A 23,188-nucleotide genomic window follows, 5' to 3' on the forward strand; every position below is an offset into this window, starting at 1 on the left:
ATTATCATCATGAGAATGTTATTTTCTTCGACGTCAAGTCCCTGACAATGTCACCGAACGCCTCGCGTTTGCGTTTCCGCTCTGCGGCGTCAATGTCTGCGATTGGATCGTTGGACTCTTCTTTATCGGCGAGGATGTCTTCCTCGGTGCGTGGTTTCCAGCACCGAATCGTACCGTCGCCGTGAGCGGAGTAGAGTTCGATGTTATGGGCTCGCCATGCTAGGGAGGTCGTTCTGTTCTTTGGATCGCGAACGTTCGTGTCGGCGGCCTTCTGTGAGCCTGGGAGGCCGCGGACTCGAAGACGATTCAGCGCTGTGCCTGAGTGCATGTCGAAGGACACGATCTCTTTGGGGTTGGGGTAGAAGATTGTTTCCTTGCCGGTTCCTGAGAGGTGGCTGGGTGCGATCAGAGGGAGCACGACTGTGGTGGTGGCGTTCTTGAGTCCGGGTCCGAAGTTTGCAAGAGTGTTGGCGCCGCCGATCATGTCCCACACTCTCATGCGCTCGTCGTGGCCATTTGATAGAAGGTATTGCCCATCCTCAGTCCAGACGACGCCATTAACGGCTCCGGTATGGGACTTGCCGCGTTCACGTCTTCGAGCTCCTGTGCCCTTTCCGTCGTATCCTGCGATGCCGATACTGTCGTCCATGTCCAGGACACCGAGAGAGCTGGCGCTTCGACGAACATCCCAAAGGCGCACCACACCATCAGTAGCTCCGCTAGCCAGGATATGCTCGTTCTTCGGGTGCCAAGCTACGGTCAAGACTGATCCAGAGTGGCCTGCGAGGGAATGCGTACTGGCTCCGGACTGCAGGTCTACCAGACGGACTGCTGGGTGCTGAGACGCACATGCTACGAGAAGATGTGATGAGGCGATGGTCGATGTGGCATGGGAGTAGACTATGGAGCCGATGTCGAAGGACGCCGACGCTTCCAGAGTCTCTGATGAGAACAGCCTCAGGGTGTGGTCGTAGCCACTGGTCAATAGCGCTAGGCTGTCGAACGGGTAGAACGAGACATGGGTGATGCCAAGACTTTGCGTCGTGGATGTCCTGGCTTTATTATCGAGTGGGACATATGTCGTCGAGCCATTGGGACCCGTCGTTCCTGATTCGAGGTCCCATACAGCTAGGGACGAGTCTGCTCCTGCCGAGATCAAGCTTGCTGCTGTCAGCATACATGTGGAGCAGCATACATAATGTTCGACTCACTATCTGCCCTCAAATCTATCGATTGCAATGCTGCTGACACCCGAAGCATGTGCAACATCCTTGGTCCCACTCGTATTTCGCGGGCCAGTAGTATTCGGCAGCTGAAGGGCAAAGTTGATGTCTGTTGCTGGCGCTAATGCCTGCAACAGCCTGTTATTCTGCGCACTAGCCAGCGCCAGTGGGCTGATGGAGCCCAACTGGCGGTTGAGGAGGTATGTGTTCATTGGAAGTAGTCATCGTCGTGGTTGTGACGAAGATCACGCAAACATTGTTTGTTGATGCAGTGTTGATGGTGCGAAAGCGAGGTGTGGTGAAAGGTGGGTCCAGATCGGCACATCTGGGCCGGCGAGCAAGACTTCACATGGAAGCAGGATCGTGTCTGTACAGCACATGCCATCATTCATGCGCCGAAATGCTGAACTCTGTGTCATGGGGTAATTCGAAGCTCTTGATGAGCCTGACTGTAGTGACATAGGATCCTCAAGTGCCGAGCGAGTGACAAAGGACCACCCTCCCTGACGACACCCGTCCTGTCAAACAGACTGCACTACAAGACCAGTACATTGTCACCAGAAAAAGCCAGGCCTACCAGATAAGAGACGATCATTGTGTACGATGCCTTCGAGGAGATTGTGGAGCAAATCCCGTGATGAGGAGATACTGCGAAGAGGCGGGTGAACACGTCAAAGGAAACTGCTGGCACTGGGCAGGCGAGGATGAGAGCCATGTCACTACGCAATAGTACACATAAGCACTGGCTGTGGCTCCGGCTCAAGGTATACCTTATTGTGTACGCACCCACAAGACCCAAAGCCACCCTCCTCGCCCCCAACCATCCAAATCCCCCACCCCCGGCCCCTCCCGCATGAACCTATACATACCACCACCAACGTGCTTACTTCATCAACCCTCAAGCAAGCCAATCACAGCGAAGGGTCGGAATGCGCCCATATGTCAATATGGGCTAGTCGCAAAACCAGCCGCACATTGATGCAGTGACCAATCATTCAAACCGATCCTCTTCGGAGTTTCATGAGCTTCGATTGGCCTCATCGATGTGCACCAAATAATTGCCTAGCCTTCAACGTGATTTGGGACTACTTGAGTGTTTGATAGCAGGTGAACACTTTCGGGTGTTGTGACCTTAATTGCGAGCTCTTCGTTAGGAGGGCTTGTCTTTTTGCAGTTTTTTGGTTGGGGTGTGTTAGGAGCGCGGCTGGAGGGTGAGGGTTCGAATGGTGTGGTTTCAGGTGCGCATCTTCTTTTTGTCATGGTGCTGACATGATCATGTACGAGATCTCCGTATGATCTGCAATGACTAAGAGGAAGTTGGAGACCTTCTCGCTAAGTACCACTATGGATGTTTCTGGCCTACGGATGTATTTTTGACGCGAGTATCAACATCTGCTGGGCAAGTCCCGCCGGTACCTCCGCTGTGAGCTGCATCCTCTGGTTTGCAGCAGTCGACGCGATCCAGCGTATAAGAACTCGAACGTCTTCGCCGAAGCGACGAACTTCCCTATTTAGGACAATACCAGGACTACGCGTCGTGAGACCCCTGTCGTATTTGAATGGCTTCAAAAGGCTGACCAAAACATTCTTGAGCACACTGACTTTGGCTGGGCGTATCTCTTTGTGTTCGAGGAGCTTGCTAATGCGTCGGTATATTCGGGTCCATTCGTATCGACACATGGCATGCATGACAGGGTGGTGACCTGGTGATGATGCGAGTCGCTGACACCCTGCGAGAGCAATTTGTCGGAGTATGGTAGGGTCAGTGTCGACCGGGCTGTCGGCATCGTGGTCATGCAAGTACTCATTCTCACCAGTGCCGACGCGGAACCAGTCATCGAAATGTTTGGTCAAGTGGACCACTGCTGCACGGATGGCGAGGATTCTGTCGTCCACCACCTCGAGGTCAGCGTCGGTTGCAAAGGGTGACTTTTCGTCCTCGGTGTCTGCGATGGTGAACGGCTCGAGACCTTGTGGCCAGGTCATCGCTTGCAATAGTCCCTCGTTCGGCAGAGTCATGGGTTGGGTTGTAGAAGCGCTCTCGGCCTCAAAAAGCACTCTGCGGTCATAGGGGCAGGTGTCGGTGATTTTAAACCACGCAATCAAACACTGCGCGCAGTAGAGGTGTTTGCATTGTGTTTGCACTGGCGACGTCGGTGGCTGCCAGCAGATCAGGCAAATAGCATCGTCCTGCGAGAGCAGAATGTTAGCAGTTCAGGAGGCGGTTGCCTGCGTCGTGATGCCCGATGGACTGGATCGCCTAAGCAGGAGGAAATGTCATACCACATGGATGTTCATCGGTGTCAAGTGCGCTGCGAGGAATACGTCTTTGCTGGGTAAAGCCCCCACAAGGCTTCTGGATGCCGGCAAGCTTTCAATGAACTGATCGCTGAACGAGCGAACGTGAATAGCTTCAATACTATGCTATATTGTGCTAGCATGGGCATACAATGTCAGTTATCAAGCCAAGGAAATATCATACTTGCCGCATGCACGACCGCAACAGCTTCACGAATTGCAGGAACACCATCATGTACTTTGTCGTCAAGGATCGTTCCATCATTGGCAAAGAATGACAGCAAGCCGATCTGATGATCGGAACAGATACGATGCGTTCCGATAGAAATCTGTGTCGCGATCTGGTCTTTCTGAGCGCGGGTGATGAGATATCTCGGCGAGACATTGTCGTTGTTGCCGTGCATAATCTGCGTGTCGTGGTAGTATCTCGGCACCATTAGTCAGAGCATGTCTTATCGCCTCAATGCCGTCTAGCATTGCTGTGATAGGTGAACAGACAGTGGATGTCGATGTTGTTGAAACGAAGGTGGAAGGTGAATGGCCGAGTGAGGTCGCGAAAGAGACCCTGAATCTGGACCATCACCCGAGTCCACTTCCACTTCCAAGCTCAACTTCAGCTGCATCTTGCGACATCAGCAACAACAACACACCTGCCTGGCGATACCGCACCACAATCGCCCATCATGGCCACCAAAGGCAACTCCCCCTTCGCGACCTTCCTCATCGTAGGACGTAAGTCATCACCGATCCCATCACCCATCACTTATACACATCACCCATCAACACCACTAAGACCACCTCCCTCCCAGCAACATGTTTCTTCCTCGGCATCCTCTTCGCCCTCTTCCCCTACGACTACAACGTCCTCTGGACCACCCCCTCCACGCACCCCCACTTCTCCGCCGACCCCACCACCGACCCCCGCGACACCTACTTCGCCCTGCAAGAAAACCACCTCAAATTCCTGCACGCCTCCCCACCCCTCATCTCCCGGATCCTGCACATCGTAATCGGCACCGGCCTCCTCGGCTTCATGATGAAACTCTACAAACCTTCCGAGGCCAACATGCTCTTCGACGGCGCGTCCCTGGTTCTCTACATGTGCGGGATTACTGTCTACATCGCGAATATTGTGAAGGGGCTCAGGACTGTGACGGCGGGGGCGTATGGCGGTGCGACGCTGGATGAGGCGGGGAAGGTCGTCACGGATCAGGTGATTGATGGGGAGAATGTGGCTGATTTCATTGGGAGGGAGGATAGTTTGAGGGTGTTGGCGGCGAGTAATACGATTCTTGCGCTGGTGCTGGTGGGAGTTTTGGTGTTGCAGGCGGGGCAGTGGTATGCGCAGAGGAAGGAGGCGGAGGAGTTGGAGCAGATGGATAAGGCGAGGGATGAGAAGAAGGCGGCGAAGGCGGCTGGAGCGAATGCGAGGGAGAGTAAGAAGAAGTTGTAGGCAAGGATTATGACCAGGTGTTGATGTGTTTTGGAGCTTCAGGGCACGCGAAGAACGATACGGCAGGCATTGAGTATTTGGAAGGCAATGATACCCTGGACACTCGGCAATGATACAGCGGGTACGGGTTTTCAAGATCATGGTTCATTTCTTTTGTGGCTATTATGGCCTCATCTATGGTTCATCGCTAATGCCGCATTGTGGTATCTTTCATAACATCCACACTCCCCTATGGCATCGCGCTAATGTGTTGAAAGTTCATGTATAGTCTCCAAGATCAGGTCAATACCCAATGGCTCTAGTGGTGGAAGAGTCGGATGTGCTGCTCGATAAATGTGATACCGAGCTGCTCTGCAGTGCTCTTCACTGCCTCGTCGTTCTGGCTTCCAACTGGCGCGGCAATGTACTTGACACCACTCCTAGAGGTGCGGAAGACGTTGTCGATGAATGGGAAGAAAGCATCACTCGAGCAGGCCACGCCGGTCAGCTTGCTCAGCCACTCCTTGCGCTCCTCGGCAGTGAATGGCTTTGGAGCCTCCTCGAATTTGGCCGCCCAGTCCTTACGCTCAGGACCCTCCTCATCTTCTGGCACAATGCCGGCGCAAAGAAGGTCAATGGCGTTCGACTTGTCAGCACGCTTCGAGCCCTGCTTCCACTTGAGGCCGAGGGTGCGCTCGTGGAAGCGCATCCACCAGTTGTCAGCCTTGTCACCAGCAAGACGAGTGCAGTGGATGCGGGACTGTTGACCTGCGCCGAGGCCGATGACCTGGCCGTTGAGTGCGTAGCAGACAGAGTTGGACTGTGTGTACTTGAGGGCAATGGTAGCAACGGTCAAGTCCCGAAGTGCGGATTCTGGCAGTGGCTGCTTGGAGTCTCTTGGGATGAGGACCGAGTTGAAGGTGCTCTCCGGCGAGATGGTGGCATCATTGCGCGACTGTGTCAAGTTGATGCCGTAGACTGTGCGCTGCTCTTGTGGGCCTGGCTTGTAGTTGGCGTCCATCTGGAGGACGAGATACTTGCCACCCTTTTTCTTCTGCAGGATTTCAAGGGCTTCCTTTTGGTATCCTGGAGCGATCACACCGTCACTTACTTCCATGTTGATGATCTTGGCCGTTGGCACATCGACCTCTCGTGACAAAGCAATCATGTCACCGAAGCTCGACATGCGGTCTGCACCTCGGGCACGTGCATAAGCCTGGGCAAGACCTGACTCTTCGATCCCCTGAACGTTCTCAACCATGTATACCTTGTGCTCTGGGTGCTTGAGAGGCACACCAATGGCAGCACCTGCTGGTGAGACGTGCTTGAATGATGCAGCGGCTGGGTAGTCGAGAGCCTCGTCAAGCTCCTTGACCAATGCCCAGCCGTTGAGAGCATCGAGCAGGTTGATGTAGCCGGGTGAGCCGTTCAATGCCTTGAATGGGAGCTTCCCGCTTGTGACAAAGGCCGAGGCTGGCTTCTGGTGAGGGTTGGCGCCATATCGTAGGGGGAGTTGCTGAGATCCATCACCAGCATACTTCTTGCGGAAGAAGTCTGAGATGGCGTTGTCGTAGTCTGCGGTGTGTGAGAAGGCCTTCAAAGCGTACAGCTGCTTCTGCTTGTCAGAAACCTCGCCCTTCTCAAGCTCCTGCAGGAAGTCATGGTAGTCCTCTGGGTCGCTCAAGATGGTCACTCTGCCGTGATTCTTGGCTGCTGCTCGGATGAGTGTGACACCGCCAATGTCGATTTCCTCAACAGCTTCCGGGATGGTCACGTTGATCTTAGCAACAGTGTCCTTGAAAGGGTACAGGTTGCAAATGACATAGTCAACCTTGTTGATGTTCTGCTCAGCCAAGTCTTTCTCGTCAGATGCAAGATCACGGGCTAGAATGCCGGCATGGACTGCTGGGTGTAGGGTCTTGACACGGCCTGAGAGCATTTCGGGTGCCTTGGTGATTGCGGAGACATCTTCGACTGGGAAGTTGGCTTCACGGATGAGCTTTGCGGTACCGCCTGAGGCAAGGAGTCGGACATTCTGCTTTACGAGACCCTTTGCCAAGTCGAGCAGGCCAGTCTTGTCGTAGACTGACAATATCGCTAGATTGACGTGTGAGTGACGAGCAATCTGGGATAGAACTGGGGGTACCTACCTATCTTCTGAGGCTTCTCGGATGCCATGTTGGGTGGTATTGATGTTGTTGTTTGGCTGCCAAGGTGTCAGGAGAATAGTGTCGACAGAAGGCTATTGTATAGCCATGGGATCCTGCAGCTCGTTCTCGTGTGACTGCTGCATGTGCCCACGATTCGCAACAAATTTCTGCCCCGCCGACGTCACCCACGTGGTCTGATTGGCTGATGGCATGCGCACGCTAGCGGAACTCGATCCGCATTTACCCAGCCAATCTTGCATGTGTCCCTGAAAGCTTCACCTTGCCACCTTAATTGTTCCGAGCACATGCAGCATCAAACACGAGTGGACGACACTGAGACTTGGATCATCGCAAGTGGACTGCTTTCCCTACTGCGAGCTCACTGCTACTGCCGGAACGTCCTCCATCAGCATAGTCGCGTCTGTTCACGTTGACGCAGGCCGCCATCTCGACGGAACCTCTGCTATCTGGTCATTCGCTAGAGTCAGACTAAGACAACTGTCTCTCGAATTGGCATCAAGACTCTGTGCACTGAACTCGCAACTTAGCGTTCCCATGACTCCATGCAGACAGTGAGCCTAGTGGGATGGCTTGCTCGCAGGCTGCCCAGCTTCCAGCGTCCATCCATTCCATGCTGCCTGGGGATTAGACTGTTTTCAACGAGCCCGACCTTCGATGTCGAGAAAGGAAGTCCTTGGAATCAGGCCGAGCTCGATCAGCTGCTGGAGCTCCGTAAACAAGGCAAGCCACTCAGGGTGCTATGCTCTATGCTCCCTCAGCGGTCCGAGGCCGCTATAAGATCGGCACTTACAAGGCATTCTCCTCGTGATGAGCATGGCAAACAGTTGTATCAGGACTCGAGTTTGTTCCCACAATCCGACCTCGAGCAGATACTAAAGCTACGCGCCGCTAGGATGTCTTACAGAACGATACAATCAGACTACTTCCCGAACAGGACAATTGATTCTTTAGAGTGCGCAGCGAACACGGCGAACTCTTACAATCGCAGGGGCTCACGCACGCCCGAGCGTCGGTGGTCGCCCGAGGACATACAAAGAGTGCACGATTTGAGGATGAAAGAAAAATTGCCTTGGAAGGAGGTAGCTCGAATTATGGAACGCTCGTACGGCAGTGTGACAGCTGTGTTTAAGAATGCGCGTGATCCAAACGCCAAGTCGAATTTCAGAGGATGGGATTCTGGTGCCAGACAACAGGCTCTACGTATGATTCAGTCTGGAAAGTCATTGAGCGATGTGGCCACCTCCGTGTACCCAGACAAGGACCCTGATGTTGTTCACAAGTACCTGTTTCTGATGTACAAGAACTTCCGACATCGGTCTCATTGACCTGAGTTTAGCCATTGTAAAATGGGTGGCCGCCCGAGGAGGTTGGAAAGTGTATTGTCGTCCAGCACCAGCTCAGTGCAGGACCATTTAGACTCTCTGCGGCGCCAATTGCCTTCCAATATTGCCAAAGCAGACCGAGCTTACGAAGAGCACACTTGCGATCCAAGTCGCGACGCCGACCGACTCGTGGCTGAAAATCCCAAGCACCAACTCCTCGCTCTTCAACGCACCAAAAGTATCATTCAGGCCTCCACGACTCCCGACACCGCCGTTCAGAGCCTGCGACGGCGATGGCGAATGTACCAATGTTGGATTGATGCCTAGCAATACTGCTGTGCCACCCAGCGCGACAATCGTCGACATGATGAAGCCTGGTGGAGATCGGTCGATCAGATACCACACCGCAGGGTTGGCGAGCGCTAGGGTCAACGAAAGCTGCAACGTTGATTGCCATGGCAGTTTTCGAATTGCAAAGGCAATGCCGACAAATGCTCCGATTGAGCGTACCACGTCCATCCAGGCGTCCATTGTTCGAGCATTCTTCTGCGTGCGCTGAGTGTCCGCATCGTCCACAGAATCCTCGTCTTCATCCGCCCATAATGCATCCGCCCAAGGCAACGCTTCACCCAGAAGAACACCAATGAAGCCCCATGTAGCCAGATAGCTCCATCTTGACCGATCAAGATTTACAGTCACTGGCGCGATCTTCTGCTGATCATGCAAATGGCTGATCGACAGCCCGTACAACATTCCAACGCCGAACAATGCCACCCCTCTTCCGATCATAGGCAGCACATAACCCTTGAATCCTTTCCTTCGCGCCTGAAACCGTTGTTGTGGCACTGTACTCTTTCGCCGTATCTTTCCATCTGCACCCTTCTGAAACGCTGTATCAGGCAAGGTCGCCCTCGTAAAGTCGAAGCTTCCATTCCTGCTATCCGCAGCTGGTGTCTGCGCGCCTGTGCCCCACGGTGTAGGATTCGCGGTATCTGTGTCTAATCCTGCCGGCTGGTAGATCCCAAGAAGTGTTGAGCCCGTCAAGTTGAGGAAACTTCTGTTTCTCGAAGGTGTCGCACTGCCATTCACGTCGCTGCTCATCTTTGAAGCACCGCTTGTATCTAAGCTTAAGCCGTTTGTGAAATTCTGAGCTTCTGAAGGTGGTGTTGGCGGAGCTGAGTTCGGAGCTGAGCCGAGTTCGAAGGGTCGTCGAGTCCGGGGGCGGGGCTTGAGGTCGGCGGAGGGAAGATCGTTGGTCGGATGGCTCATGGCCGTTGTATACAGGTGTTGCTTTTGTCGATCGTACGATGGGTTGCAGGACAAGTTTTCGAGCGCACGCGCTCAGTCGTGAACCGAGTTTACGGTGGCCTGAGCTTGCTCGGGACAAGTTGCGAAGGTTTGCAGCCGAAGTTAAGACGTAAATGGCCGTTTTGGGGGGAGCTGAGAACTGCGAGCTGTGGACGTTATGTAGAACAAAGAAGGAGAAGCTGGGGGTGTGTGTGGTGTTGAGAAGAGGAGTGCATGCATGTGTGGAGATGGTTAGGCGTTGATCGTGCCTGCGGACGTCAGACTGGCGAACAATGCATTTGCATGTGAACTGTTGAAACAGGTACGGGTGGATGGCAGCGGAGTGGAGTAAGAGATCAATCTTCAACTGACTAATAGCACGAGCATGCAGCAATATATCAGGAACCAATATGTTGATTGTGTTAGATGTCTATCTAAGCTAAAGGGGAGAGAAGGTATCTCCCTACAAGCTGAGTCATTGTGGATGCCTCAGGCTGCCAGATCACTTCCTGATTGTTGACTCCCTTTGAGATGCTACATCTTAACACTCCCACTCATCTCGTATGGGAGGTTACAGTCTGCTCACTTCCTGTCAATAGTACTTGGACCTTTTTATGACAGGTTCAGCTGGCTTACAAACCTCTGGAAGTGTGGACCAGTCTTTGGTTTTGTAAACCCGTCTGCAACCATCTCAGAGGTTGGGGTGTACTCAACAGCAATAAGCCTCCTCCACCAAAGTTTCCTAACAGCGTTATAGGCAATGTCAATGTGCTTCGACTTGTCATGAACATGTGCATCTTTCACTAGGGTGAGGGCAGCTTGATTGTCACCTCTTAATTGGACTGGTCTCAAATTTGATACAGTCTCCTGGTTTCCAGTGATTCTTGGTTGATGGGAACAGTCTCCCACTAACTCTGGACAATCCATTTCCCTCAGCAGTGAAGCTAGGAATTGGGACTGCTTCGCACATGCATTCATAGCCATGTATTCAGCCTCCATTGTGGATGTTGCTACAGACTTTTGCTTCTTGCTCATCCAAGAAACTGGTGCCCCACAGAGGAAGAAGACATACCCAAGGATTGAGACTCTGTCTGCTTTGTCCATTGCATAATCAGAATCACAGTATCCAATAAGGTGTCCTTTTCCAGACTTTGAGAACTGAAGTCCTAGATCAGGGTATGATCTTAGGTACCTAGTGATCTTCTTCAAAGCCTTCATGTGGTAGGTGGATGGGTCACTCACAAATGAGCTCATCCTTCCTAGGGCAAAAGCAATGTCTGGCCTTGTGATTGTTGCTGGCCACATCCAAGTACCATTAATACTCTGGTACTCTGCCTTGTCACACCTCTCATCCATGTGGCTTGAAGGTTTGAGGGCCTCATAGCTGTCCATGGGTGAGTGTGTAGGTGCTGCCTTCTCATGGTTCATTCCCATCTTGGCTAGGCTGTCCCTAACAAAGTGTCCTTGGTCAAGTTTCAGGATTCCTCTCTTCCTGTCCCTTGTGACTCTCATGCCAAGGATCTTTTCAGGTTCACCTAGATCTTTGATCTTGAAGATCTTGCCAAGTTCTCTTTTGAACCAGAGAACATCTGTCAACTTTGGTGCAGCAATTGGAATGTCATCCACATGTATAAGGATTATGATCTCCCTCTTCTTATGGATAAGTAGGCATGGATCCACTTCTGACTGTGTGAATCCAATCTCTCTGAGCTTTGACACACAGAGTTGATTCCAATCTCTAGCTGCTTGCTTAAGTCCATACAAGCTTTTGAGGATTTTGAACACCATGTTTGGTGGAAGCTCAACTCCTGGTGGTGGTAACATGAAGATGTCTTCATGGAGGGTGCTTTCTGTGAATGCATTGTTCACATCCACTTGGTGAAGATGAAGATCCTTCTTACACACAATAGCCATAAACACCCTAAGGGTGTCCTGTCTTACTGTAGGTGCAAATGTCTCCATAAAGTCAACACCAAACTTCTGTGAGAAGCCCCTTGCAACTAGTCTAGCCTTGAACTTTTCAATAGCTCCACTAATGCTTCTCTTAATATCAAAGACCCATCTTGATGTAACCAGATTTGCTCCTTTTGGTGGAACAGAATTTTCCCAGGTGTTGTTACTCTGTAGAGCATCTAGTTCCTTTTGGATTGCTTCCTTCCAAAGATGTCCCCATTTCTTGTCATTCACAGCATCCTTGTAGGATTTTGGAATTGGGACCTCTTGCTTGTATGCAATGGCTTCTACAGTTGCTGCAAAGGCCATTTCCTCAACTTCTTCCAGGAATTCGCTATCCCATGGTATTGAACTGTCCACTGATTGCATGGCTGCAAAGAAAGCTTGGTGAAAAGCAGCAAGGTTCTCTGAGAGGTCCATTGCTTCTCCCACTTCAGTGGTTAGTTCAGGCTTAGGGACCATGGATCTTGGGGCTTTCTGTTTCATGTCATAGCCCTCAACATCATAGTCAGCCTTTCTCTTTCCAAGGGATGATTTAGGGACCGTCACTTGTGACCTAGTAACGTCTATTTCCTGGGGATCTAGAGAGCTTCTCTCAATTGGCTGATCGATTTTCTGAAATTCCCCTACGTTCTCCGGAGGCTGGGGAAGTTGCACAAACAGCTTTCTCGGCTGAGCGACTTTAGGGCTCTCAATTGGCTGATCTATTTTGGGGGGGCTCTGATGGACGCCTGAATGGTAGGTAGATTGTCCTAAGGATACGTTCTTCCTCGGCCTTCCTAAGGGCTTCCTAGCTGGTGCACTGCTTGGTAGATTCAATGTTGGAACATTGAGACCTATATCACCTCCAGGCTGGTCCTCAAAGAAGTCTGCATGTGTGTGTTGTTTAACAGCTCTCATGTCTGGTTCCCAAAAGAGCCAGGCTTTAGCTGTGTTTTCAACATACCCAATAAACACTGCTTCTTTACCCCTATTCATTAGCTTGTCACTTCTTGCCCATTGAGGTTGGGATCTTGTGTCCATATAGACAACAGCTTTGCATCCCCAAACTTTCAAATGGTTGATGGTCGGTTTGATACCATCAAAAGCCTCATCTGGTGAAACCTTGAACCCATCGTAATCTGGGCCATTTGGCAGTTTGTTCCTCATATAAGTTTGGGCCTCTAGTGCTTCAGGCCAAAATTCAACCGGCATTTTAGCCTCTTCAAGCATTGCCCTTATAGAGTCCTCTGAGGTTTGTATTGACCTCTCAACTGGTCCATTCTGTAGAGAGTTGTATGCCTCAGTCGGCTCGAGCCCAATCCCCAAATCCTTCTCCCACTGCTTCACTAATGCAATAAGTTCTTTTGCATTGTCAAGTCTTACTGCTTTCAGCTGCGCTGATGATTTCCTCTCTGCTTTGATCTTCCAGTTCTGGAGAGCAACTGGAGCATCTTCTCTTTTCCTAAGAGGAAAGGTCCACTTCTTCCTAGAGAAGTTGTCAACAATCTCAAGCCAGTATTTGAATCCTAGTCTTGAGATTGGTAGTGGGCCACATATGTCAATAGATACAAGGGCAAGTCTTTCAGGTCTTCTCTCTGTAACTTTGCCTTTGTACTTCTTCATCTTTGCTATTGAGCATACTCTGCACTGGTGAAAGCCATCCTTAGGGATAGGAATGGGTTCTTTCAAGTCTGTTACCTTGTGAAGATTCTGGAGCAAATTCTTCCCAAAGTGTGCAAATCTTCTATGCCAAAGCTCCCACTGCTTCAGGTCGGTCTCTGATTGAGCAGTCACAAAGGCATTCTCCATTGGTGGTGCACATGATGAGTAATGTGCCCGTTCTTGTAGGAGAGGAGAAATCTCATCAATGAATGGAACCCCCCCAAGGAGCTTTGTCTGGACAACAGTCTCACCAGAGGGGGAAACAAGAGAAAATGATGGAGGTTGCACACCAAACTGCTTGCTAAACTGGTTCCATGAAACCAGGTTCACTCCTAGCTTGGGTACAAGCAGGACATCTTCCAAAACAACTTTTCTGCCAGCTCTCCCACTCATCTCTGCATTCCCAATATGAGTGGCCAATAAAAACCCACCTCCCACTTTGATCCATTTCTTCCTTGTCAAGGGAGTCATAGATCTAAAGAGGCAGCTTTGGTCAGTCATATGGGATGAAGCACAGGAGTCAAGTAACCACTCTGACGAGGGGAACTTGCCTTGGACTTCTGCAGTTGAGTGAGCCACTTCATCATACTCATCATCATCAGACATTGTCTCTGGGGATGAGCTGCATGGTGACTCTTGGGCGGAGAAACCTTTTCCAGTCTTCTTTGCTTTAGAGGTATAAGACTGGGCCTGGTTCTTCTGGAGTGACAGCATGTCAGAGCTGAGTTTCTTCACCATTTTCTTAAGTTCTTCCATAGAGGACTTCTCTCTTGGTGTCCTCCTTGAAGTGGGTGGTGGAGTTCTCTTCTTCTTGACATGTGTTGTATTCTGGGAAGATGGTGGTTGGGAATGAGATCTAAGGACCTTTCTTGCCTCAGGCAAACTAGGGCAGTCCTTGATCAGATGATCCTTCTCACAGAGAAGGCAGGAGAGTGGTCTTGCTAGACCTGAGGGCTTGACCCAGGTGGCTGCCATGCCATACTCAGCCTTAGAGGGATCCAACCTGGCTTCTTGAGCTTCAAGGATCTTTAAGGTCCTTTCATGATCCATCTTTGGCTGAGCCATGATAGTATCCCTGGCTACATGGTAGTCAGGTGGCAGTGAGCTTAAGAGCTGGGTCATCCTCACATCAGCTTTCCTGTAATGCTGACCCTCTGGGTCAACATCAGCAATCCTTTTTCCAAGAGAAACCAGGTGTGTCCATGCAGATCTGATGGTGAACTCTTCACTCATCTCAAAGGTCACAAATTGCTTTGTGAGCTCATGTGCATGGGTTGGTAGCACCTGGCTATACTTGTTCCAGAGATACACCCACTTCTCAGCAGCTCTTCCAGATTCACATGAGCCCTCAAGCTCAAATTCATCTTCTTCTGTGATCCTACTAAGGATACTGAAGTTGCATACTGCATTGTGTCTTGTCCATGTTGGCGTATTGAGGATCTCTTTGGTTGTAGCCTCTTCTTGGAGTTTCAGAGTCTTGCCCTTGATGTTGTCAAAAGACACTTCCATTAGGTCATCAATTGCAAAGAATGCTGATTGGCTCTCCATCTTGTATCTCTGAAGGTTGAACCATCTCTTCCAATTGTCCCTCCCAAGAATTGGGATTTTGCCTCCCTTCTCCTCTGTCTTCTCTTGGTATGAATCCATAATAAATTGGATGTAATGAAACAAGGTGTGTATGTTCCAAGGTGGTGGCTCAGATCCTGCTGAGGCTTCTGGTGTAGAATGGGAAAGTTCGTAGGTGTGGATACCAAGGCCTGCTTGGTAAAGTAAAGAAGGAGCGGTGTGAAGTCTCGGGGCTAGGACACAGGTCTGTCTCTCCTAGCAGAGCTTCAAATGACTTACTTGAAGTCCTTCTTGATAGTATCTCAATGCAGTTCTGCCTACAGAGTATCTTCAAGGTATTGGCTTTGAGTAAGCCGCACAGAGTCCTTGTCTGGGTTACCTATCACTTAGTATCGAACTAAGCTCCTTGATAGGATAGACGGGGTAGACTTCTGATTCCCAGATGTTTTCTGCTACGATAGCAAGGGATACAAGTAACCTGTACTGATATAGGTTGCTCTTATTCCTGCACAAACCCGGGCTCATAACCTGTTGAAACAGGTACGGGTGGATGGCAGCGGAGTGGAGTAAGAGATCAATCTTCAACTGACTAATAGCACGAGCATGCAGCAATATATCAGGAACCAATATGTTGATTGTGTTAGATGTCTATCTAAGCTAAAGGGGAGAGAAGGTATCTCCCTACAAGCTGAGTCATTGTGGATGCCTCAGGCTGCCAGATCACTTCCTGATTGTTGACTCCCTTTGAGATGCTACATCTTAACATGAACGGCGGAAACGCTGACTCAATGTCTCGATTGAGTTAGCGCTGCATCGCTAGCGTTACCCCACAAACAGCCGAAGCAGGGTCAGCTTGAAAATTGTCGGAGCAAGATCAAAAGATATCCGACAGCGACAGCAGCATCAATCTTGGGCGTGCTTCAATCTGGTGTTCCCAGGCGTTCTCGTGAGTATGGCGGCCGACAATACAGCGCAGGTGCGCATTCAGCTCAGAACCAAGGACAGCGATATTGAGCTACCGGAGACTGGCGAAATTTTGGTATCGACTGGTACGTATGGACATTGGTTCGAGATATCAAGCTACATCTGAGCTGTGGAGCTGTCATTGCCACAGCCAAAGTCGAAACTTCGAATCTGGAATGCATCAGACTACACTTCACGTATGAGTTGCTAACGTAATGTCTCAGACCTGAAGCGTTATCAACTTTCCACGCTCGTGAACCGTCTCCTGGATACAGAGAAGCCCGTTCCCCTCGAGTTCCTGATCAATGGCCAATTCTTGCGCACATCGTTGGACGACTATCTCACTCAGAATGGCATTTCCGCAGAGACGACATTGTCTGTAGAGTACGTCAAAGCGCTCGTACCACCAACACATGTCGCCAGCTACGAGCACGATGACTGGGTCTCTTGCGTGGACGTGCTCTCCCAAGGCCCACAAAGTCGCATACTATCAGGATCGTTCGATGGAAGCCTCTCGATCTGGAACATGAGCTCCAACAAAGTGGCAACTGGACAATGGCACAAAGCTCGAGTCAATAGCGCAGCATTTGTGTCGAAGACGGAGGTCGCCAGCGCAGGTGTAGACCGCTCTTTGGTGATTTGGGACCTCAAGGATGCGGAGACTGGTCAGGGTACCCTCAAGCCGAAGTTGGAATTGCTAGGCCACCAGTCATCGATAGAGAGCCTAGCAGTGAGCGCATCCACTTCTAGGATTCTGACTGCTTCCGCAGACGGTCGGATAGGCCTCTGGAGCACCAAGAAGTCGGAAGGCACGACTGCGCCCGAGGTAGTTGCACCTTCCAACAAGCGCCGCAAGCTGTCTGGGCCGGAGGTTACTATTCCTCAAAGAGGTGCTCTGGGTATGCTGGAGGGACACAGAGACCAGGTAAAGGATATCGTGTTCGACGAGAAAGACCACACAGTAGCCTACAGCGCTTCTCAAGACCACACAGTGAAGACGTGGGACCTCACAACGAACAGATCTGTGGACACAAGAACGACCGCGCAAAGCCTCACATCACTGCTGCACCTTCCAGAACAATCACTAATAGCCGCGGGAGGCACACAACGCTACATCGATCTTGTCGATCCAAGGGAAGGAGCGACCAAGGTGTCGGCCATGCAGCTGAGAGGCCATCAAGGCATCGTCAACTCTCTGGCGCAGAACCCGGAGCTAAGCTATCAGATTGTTTCCGCCAGTAACGACGGCACCTGCAGGATATGGGATTTGCGAGCAGGAAGTAATGAGGCGACTGGTGACAGAGTAGGAAGTAGCGTCTTTGTGATTGAGCGTGATTCTCAAAGAGGGAAGAAGGCGGATCAAGGTGATGCGAGCAGGGTGTTCTCGGTGTGCTGGGATAGGGAGGTCGGGATCGTGAGTGGTGGTCGCGACAAAATGCTGCAGATCAACAAGGGCAGCTAGGGGAAAACATGGTGCTGCGCTTTAACACCAGTCCTACGGTCCTGACGAGGCTGTGAAGGCGTCAAGATGGCTAGATTGTACAGAGTGATACCCATGGTCGGCTGTTCAGCTCGGCTCGTGATCTCGCGATCTGCCAAGCCTTGACCATTTCGCGTGCTCGAGGCTACTTTCTTTTTGCTCTACAACATTTCTAGTGTCGGTCATTGTGTATCTTACACGTCGAGGTCAGTATGTGATTTATTGATCCATCTATTTGTCCGGCATCACATGGGCTTTAATTGTTCCATTCGACGATCTCAAAACTCAGTCCATGACTTCGAGACGCGTTCTTTCTCTCTACGCGTAAAGTGCTTCCATCTTGGACACTCCTCCCACATCGTTAAGTATCCGTCTTGCTTGCCAACTTGGCTGACTTAGCTTGGGTATTGGCTCTGTCTTCAGCGTCTAATTCACTGCGGGCCATCTGCTATTTCGAGCGCCGTCCATGTGCGACTGGCCTTGGCCCCGATCACATCACCAAACATGAGCGAAAAGCGCCGATACCAAGGCTACGATTACAATACCGTCGTTCGAAAGCCGAGTCAGCCAGCGTCGAAACGGCGCAAGGGCCACAACCTCACGAAAGCCCCCACGTTCAAGCAGTCGACACTACCTGTAGCATGTACGGAGCCCTCGGCCTGCTTATCGTCAAAGCTGACACGATTGAGCAGCGCAAGAGCAAAGCTTCGAGAAAGCGAGTCGAAGCCCTTTCGTAGTCGATCTGACCCAAGATGACGAACCAGCAGCCACGAAAGCGAAGCCCAGCGAGACCCGACCCTCGATATGTACGTGCGGCAGCGTCATGCTTCGAGAGGCTAGCGAGACAGTCAGGTGTGCCAACGAGAGCTGTAAGATCGGGACATATCACAAAGTCTGCGTTGGTCTATCTAGCGCCAAGTACAGAGATAACTCAAACTGGCGATGTCGAGCATGCCGACAGGCTGCGCCAGCATCCTCCATATTGCCACCACCAGACGTGCTAGCCGATTACACTCCTCCTGCGAACGCGACAGTCATACCAGTTCCTCTGGACGCTCCCGAACCGCCTCTCCACGAAGAACAATTCAAAGTGGTCGACTGCATCGAGAACGGACACAATGTCTTCTACACCGGCTCAGCAGGTGTCGGAAAATCGACGGTCCTCAAGGCGTTCGTGAAGGGTCTAAAAGCGCAAGGCAAACACGTGGACATCATAGCTCCGTCCGGTATTGCAGCTCTCGCGATTGGAGGGTCTACGATCTACTCATACGCTGGCTGGCATCCGGATGTCTTCAAGGAGGGCATTGAGAAGTTGATCAACAAGGCGAACGGCAAGACTGTGCGAAAGAGGTTGTGTCAGACAGATGTCTTGGTTATTGATGAGATCTCCATGGTGGAAAGTGATATGCTGACTCGGCTCGATGCGGTGATGAGAATGGTAAGAAACGGTTGGAAGCCCGAGTACGGCGACAAGAAGAAGGTCATGTCTCCTCACACCGCACGATTGGCTTTTGGTGGAGCTCAGATCGTGATCACGGGTGACTTTTGTCAGTTGCCGCCAGTCAAAGCCTTCCACTATTGCTACCACTGCGGCGCAGAAGCAACCGATAACGGCAACCAGGACGGCAGCTCCAAGAAGTGCCGTCGCTGCAATCTCGTGTACGAGGACAAGGACAAGTGGGCATTTCGCAGCCCTGCTTGGGCAGCAGCCCAATTTACCTGCTTCGAGCTCAAACACATACACCGGCAAAGAGACGCAAAGTTCATCTCAGTACTGCAGAAGTGTCGCACCGGTCAGCCACTGTCGCAGGACGATCAGGTGTTACTCCTACAGAAGAAAACGATTCAGAATCCAGTGAAGCTACTGCCTACGAAAGCGCAAGTCACCGTGCAGAATCACCAAGGTCTCCTTATGTTGCGGAGCACTCCACGCAGGTACGAATGTCTTGACTACTACAATTGGCGTAACAAGGAGGAAACGGATCTGCAGTGGAAAGGGAAGCCCCTATATCCTGATCGTGAGGATGGACCCAAAGCTGCTCTTAAGGACCACAGGTTTGAGGAGCAGATCGAGCTCAAGGTGGGCATGCTCGTCATCCTACTTGTGAACATGGATCTTGACCTCGGTCTCGTAAACGGCAGTCAAGGCAAAGTCGTCGGGTTCGAGCAGTATGATCCGCGCATACAACTAGTGCAAAGACCTCCAGCCTCTTCACCATCTAGGAGTGGTCGAGGCTCAGAGGCTTCTGACGCAATGAACGAAGCCGCAGCCCTCAAAGAAGACCAGATCCGCCAATTCATCCAGCGGGCACCGGAGCAAGTCTGGCCGGTCGTCGAATTCAACAACGGCATCAAAAGGACCATCTACGGACACTGTCAGACCCAAGAGTTGGGCGTAGAGAAGCCATACAGTGTGCTTGCGCGAACGCAGATTCCGCTTGTTGCTGCTTGGGCGATCACGATTCACAAGTCACAAGGCATGACACTAGATCGTGTATCGGTCGATCTGTACAGCAGCTTCGAGAAGGAGATGGTGTACGTTGCTTTGTCTAGAGCTCGTACCCTGGAGGGGCTGGAAGTTGTGCGACTGCCGCGAGAGCACAAGAAGGGCATGAATGGCGAAGTGTTGAAGTTTCTGCAGGACAATGGGCTCTACTCGTGAGCTCCGAATGTGGGACGAGGAATGCTGGATTTGAGGTCTTGGAATGTGCGCATCATCCGCTTGCGACCTACATCATGCACTTCCTTAATGGCTTACATGGGTGAGCACAACGTTGGCTACCAAGGCAGATGATGCTTCACGATGCCTGTCAAAACAAGGCATGTGCCGATAAATGCATTTCGCCGATCCTGAGCTTGCAGAGAGCCTGCGGAGTACACGGTCGTGTCAGTAGATACGCAACGCCGCGCGTCGTCACCATGCTGACAAAAGCCTAGATCGACATGCCTTCTCGTTGAAGCAACTGAGTCAACGCACAGTGCACCATGCCACAAAGCACGGATCCAGTGCCCTGCAGAATACCCCAGCAGCGAACCACAGAACGATCTCCAGCCCTCCACCGAATCCGCGAAGAGATCGAGCCGAGAAGCGCAAAGCACGAAAGAGTGAGCAGCCCGAGACTGACACGACAGACACCGAGGACTCGTTTCCCAGCGCCCACGCCACTCGCGCGCTCTTCGTCTCAGCGCATATCATAGTCAAAGGGTCCGAATGGCGCTGCGCACATCGCTACGAAGCTGGGTTTCACCTTGCACGACCGAACAGCAAAGTGCAGATCGGTGAACTCGTCTGTCACGTTGTAGAGCGCTCTGGAGCTCAAGTCACTTGGGCTAAAGAGATTCTGACTTCCCGCAAAGGAGATCAGTTGTCAGAGGTGCAGAACATACTCCGAGCACTGTTCACGGATCGTGGCCGTCTTCGGAAGCATCTCGATAAGTACAAAGCTGCACTGGCAGGGGACAAGCTGCTAGTCATTGATACTTTCCGCCTCGAACGGCCCTACAGAGGCACGGGGCTGGCGCAGGATGCTATTGCTGCGTTCCTCGATGGGTTGAAAAAGGTCAGACGGCATGGTGCCGGGGACGAGGACTGGACTTTCGATGGTCCCGTTGTCCTCAGTCCCGCGGCGGATGGAACGGAGAAGAGGAAGTTACAGGCGATACAGGCGAATGGGGAGATTGTGGATGATGTTGTCGTAGAGAGGAAGTTGATTAAGAGCTGGGAGAAATCGGGGTTTGAGATCTGGGTGTTGGGCGACGAGAGAGTGGAAGGGAGTGTCAGCGTCATGGGGAGGGTTGAAGGGGACGGACAGCCGTGAGAGTTGAACAGCGCCGCTGCAAGTGTTCAAATGGGCTGTAGTGGAGTTGCCTGATCTCAAGCCATGGATATCTCCGGCGCTTTCGATTATTCCCACATCGGCACTGAGCAAGGCTACTCGACATCGTGAGCCAGAATCCATGATGGAAGCTAGTGACGAGATTCTAGACCTCTGTACAGAACGACATGTGCGCCATACTCGCGTGGTCCATTGTCCTGCCGTATCACAACCACGGTAGTGCGCCAGAGAGCTGCATTCGCTAGCGTCAAGACATGCGATTCACCATCATACCGTGTTTGCCGTAAAGCCCGTTGATGGCGCTGACCAGCAGGCTGAAGCGAAAGAGCAGCTTTCGAAGGATCCTGCGCCGCAATGTCGCAGATTCCTACAGTATGGGAGGATGGAGGGGCAGAAGCGAATTGGACGTGCCCTCTCCGCTGCCATTAGACTATGGTAATGTGCGACACATTCACTGACTGAGTCGGCCCAGCGAGTGAGAGACCACCAAAAGGTGAAGTCCATTCAAAGCGTAACAAGCTTTACCGCAGCCACATTGCACTCACGTGGAGGCCTGGGGAAGGTTTGCGGGGATCCCAAACCTTCTCAACAACGTCGATCTTCTTCTGTTCTTTGCTGGAGGACGAGATTGGTCTGGGGCTGCCATCAACGCCGTTGCGAAGCTCTCAGTTGGTCTGTCAGAGCGCACAGAACACCGAAAGCTACCTTTAGCTTTCCCACTCACATGGCAAATACCACAACGAGTACCAGTCGGATACTGCCAGCGATCCAGAGAAGGCACCAGCTGGCCTCCGTCAGTATGGAGCAGATGGCAACGGATTCCATGGACTGCCACTCGCATGATCGCAGTGGCAGCACTCTGCATGGTCTACGTTGGATCGCAGATCGTGCTGTACTTCGTCAGCTCGAACTTGCTGCCCATCTCAGAGTCAATTGGCACAAAGTATGGAAACTGGATGCTCACTGCCAACACGCTCGCTGTGGCCGCCATCTGTCCCTTCGTGGGGTACATCACCGACCTCCTCGGCAGACGATGGCTTTGCATGTTCGGTACTTTCAGCTCCCTCGCATCCGTGACCTTGATGTCGTTCATCGCTAGGTAGCCCAGCATATTCGTGACAGAAACCCATGCGTGGAGCCAACTTGTCGTGCTCGAACACCCCATAGTTCAACCTATGCTTGTCGCAGCATCAGATCCTCAGATACAGCCTTGTAGCGACCTAGCATTTAACGCTGGTGAGTCTGGCTGCCTATGGCTGTTCAGTCTAGTCTAGGCAATGTTTCGGACTCACGATGCTTCCGTATACCGTAGAATAAGCTTCATGCTCGTGACAACGCTAGCTTGATCCCTGCAAATGACCATGTCAAAGCTTTGAAGACGCATCATAATCCCAAAGATAGCCAATCTTCAACTTTCCAACGTTTCGTTGTTAAAAGGTCAAACCATCAACCCTGCCCCGCAAGGCTTCCAGTCTTCACAACGCGCGCGTGAACTGCCAGACGAGGCCGGTCCCGGGGTTCCAACTTCTCGTGTCATCGAAATGTATCGTTGCCATGGTGGGTGCAGATCGATCGTACATCGTGAACCATTTGTAGGTCTTGATTGAGATCTGCTTCTGGGTCAAGGCACGAGTCGAGAGCGGTAACTTACGGTAGTTGCATGAGCTTGGACACCACTGTGGCTCAATCGACCGAGCGCTCTTAAGTACCTGTGACTGGTTGGAAAATCCATGCTCTGGAAAAGAATGGTTCATAAGCACTACATTCCCGCAACAGTTCTGTTCGTACTCAAGGTCAGGCACAGATGTTAAAACGAATGATATCTGAGCAGCCACGACACCTTGCACCAGTCTCCCTTCGTGAATCAAGTCTCCTTTCAATTGCAACAGCGTCCCTTATTTCATTGGGGCCAACGACGCTCGTAGATCCCCAGGTGGATCGTTCCATGAACCTTCGCAACAGACGTTACAGTCAGTGTCCGGAACCTCTTGACCTGCCCATGGTGGGTGCTGA

General features: G+C 51.7%; 9 protein-coding genes across 9 annotated transcripts; 4 read left to right on the forward strand and 5 right to left on the reverse strand.

Annotated features, from left to right (window-relative positions):
- Positions 1-7: 7 nt before the first annotated feature.
- CLAFUR5_12339 (DNA excision repair protein ckn1) lies at positions 8-1,435 on the reverse strand (the record flags this gene model as incomplete). The annotated part of the gene is made up of 2 exons (XM_047911487.1): positions 8-1,160; positions 1,212-1,435. The coding sequence occupies 2 exons, from the start codon at positions 1,433-1,435 to the stop codon at positions 8-10; spliced, it is 1,377 nt and encodes a 458-aa protein (XP_047766973.1).
- Positions 1,436-2,582: 1,147 nt separating this feature from the next.
- CLAFUR5_12340 (uncharacterized protein) lies at positions 2,583-3,958 on the reverse strand (the record flags this gene model as incomplete). Its single annotated transcript, XM_047911488.1, has 3 exons — positions 2,583-3,413; positions 3,507-3,647; positions 3,761-3,958. 3 exons carry the CDS (start codon positions 3,956-3,958, stop codon positions 2,583-2,585), a joined length of 1,170 nt encoding a protein of 389 aa, XP_047767311.1.
- Positions 3,959-4,204: 246 nt separating this feature from the next.
- Positions 4,205-4,974, forward strand: CLAFUR5_12341 (Secretory component protein SHR3; the record flags this gene model as incomplete). Its single annotated transcript, XM_047911489.1, has 2 exons — positions 4,205-4,253; positions 4,331-4,974. 2 exons carry the CDS (start codon positions 4,205-4,207, stop codon positions 4,972-4,974), a joined length of 693 nt encoding a protein of 230 aa, XP_047767312.1.
- Positions 4,975-5,272: 298 nt separating this feature from the next.
- CLAFUR5_12342 (Bifunctional purine biosynthesis protein ADE17) lies at positions 5,273-7,131 on the reverse strand (the record flags this gene model as incomplete). Its single annotated transcript, XM_047911490.1, has 2 exons — positions 5,273-7,050; positions 7,104-7,131. 2 exons carry the CDS (start codon positions 7,129-7,131, stop codon positions 5,273-5,275), a joined length of 1,806 nt encoding a protein of 601 aa, XP_047767149.1.
- A 1,405-nt stretch (positions 7,132-8,536) lies between these two features.
- CLAFUR5_12343 (uncharacterized protein) lies at positions 8,537-9,715 on the reverse strand (the record flags this gene model as incomplete). The annotated part of the gene is made up of 1 exon (XM_047911491.1): positions 8,537-9,715. One exon carries the CDS (start codon positions 9,713-9,715, stop codon positions 8,537-8,539), a length of 1,179 nt encoding a protein of 392 aa, XP_047767150.1.
- A 6,133-nt stretch (positions 9,716-15,848) lies between these two features.
- CLAFUR5_12344 (Ribosome biogenesis protein ytm1) lies at positions 15,849-17,321 on the forward strand (the record flags this gene model as incomplete). Its single annotated transcript, XM_047911492.1, has 2 exons — positions 15,849-15,945; positions 16,084-17,321. 2 exons carry the CDS (start codon positions 15,849-15,851, stop codon positions 17,319-17,321), a joined length of 1,335 nt encoding a protein of 444 aa, XP_047767153.1.
- Positions 17,322-17,843: 522 nt separating this feature from the next.
- Positions 17,844-20,001, forward strand: CLAFUR5_12345 (ATP-dependent DNA helicase pfh1; the record flags this gene model as incomplete). Its single annotated transcript, XM_047911493.1, has 2 exons — positions 17,844-17,982; positions 18,032-20,001. The coding sequence occupies 2 exons, from the start codon at positions 17,844-17,846 to the stop codon at positions 19,999-20,001; spliced, it is 2,109 nt and encodes a 702-aa protein (XP_047767154.1).
- Positions 20,002-20,173: 172 nt separating this feature from the next.
- Positions 20,174-21,157, forward strand: CLAFUR5_12346 (uncharacterized protein; the record flags this gene model as incomplete). The annotated part of the gene is made up of 2 exons (XM_047911494.1): positions 20,174-20,225; positions 20,277-21,157. The coding sequence occupies 2 exons, from the start codon at positions 20,174-20,176 to the stop codon at positions 21,155-21,157; spliced, it is 933 nt and encodes a 310-aa protein (XP_047767151.1).
- A 738-nt stretch (positions 21,158-21,895) lies between these two features.
- On the reverse strand, positions 21,896-22,286 carry CLAFUR5_12347 (uncharacterized protein; the record flags this gene model as incomplete). The annotated part of the gene is made up of 2 exons (XM_047911495.1): positions 21,896-21,959; positions 22,048-22,286. The coding sequence occupies 2 exons, from the start codon at positions 22,284-22,286 to the stop codon at positions 21,896-21,898; spliced, it is 303 nt and encodes a 100-aa protein (XP_047767152.1).
- Positions 22,287-23,188: the final 902 nt, after the last annotated feature.

This window comes from Fulvia fulva, chromosome 10 (assembly GCF_020509005.1).
Source record: "Fulvia fulva chromosome 10, complete sequence".
Taxonomy (NCBI): Eukaryota; Fungi; Ascomycota; class Dothideomycetes; order Mycosphaerellales; family Mycosphaerellaceae; genus Fulvia; species Fulvia fulva.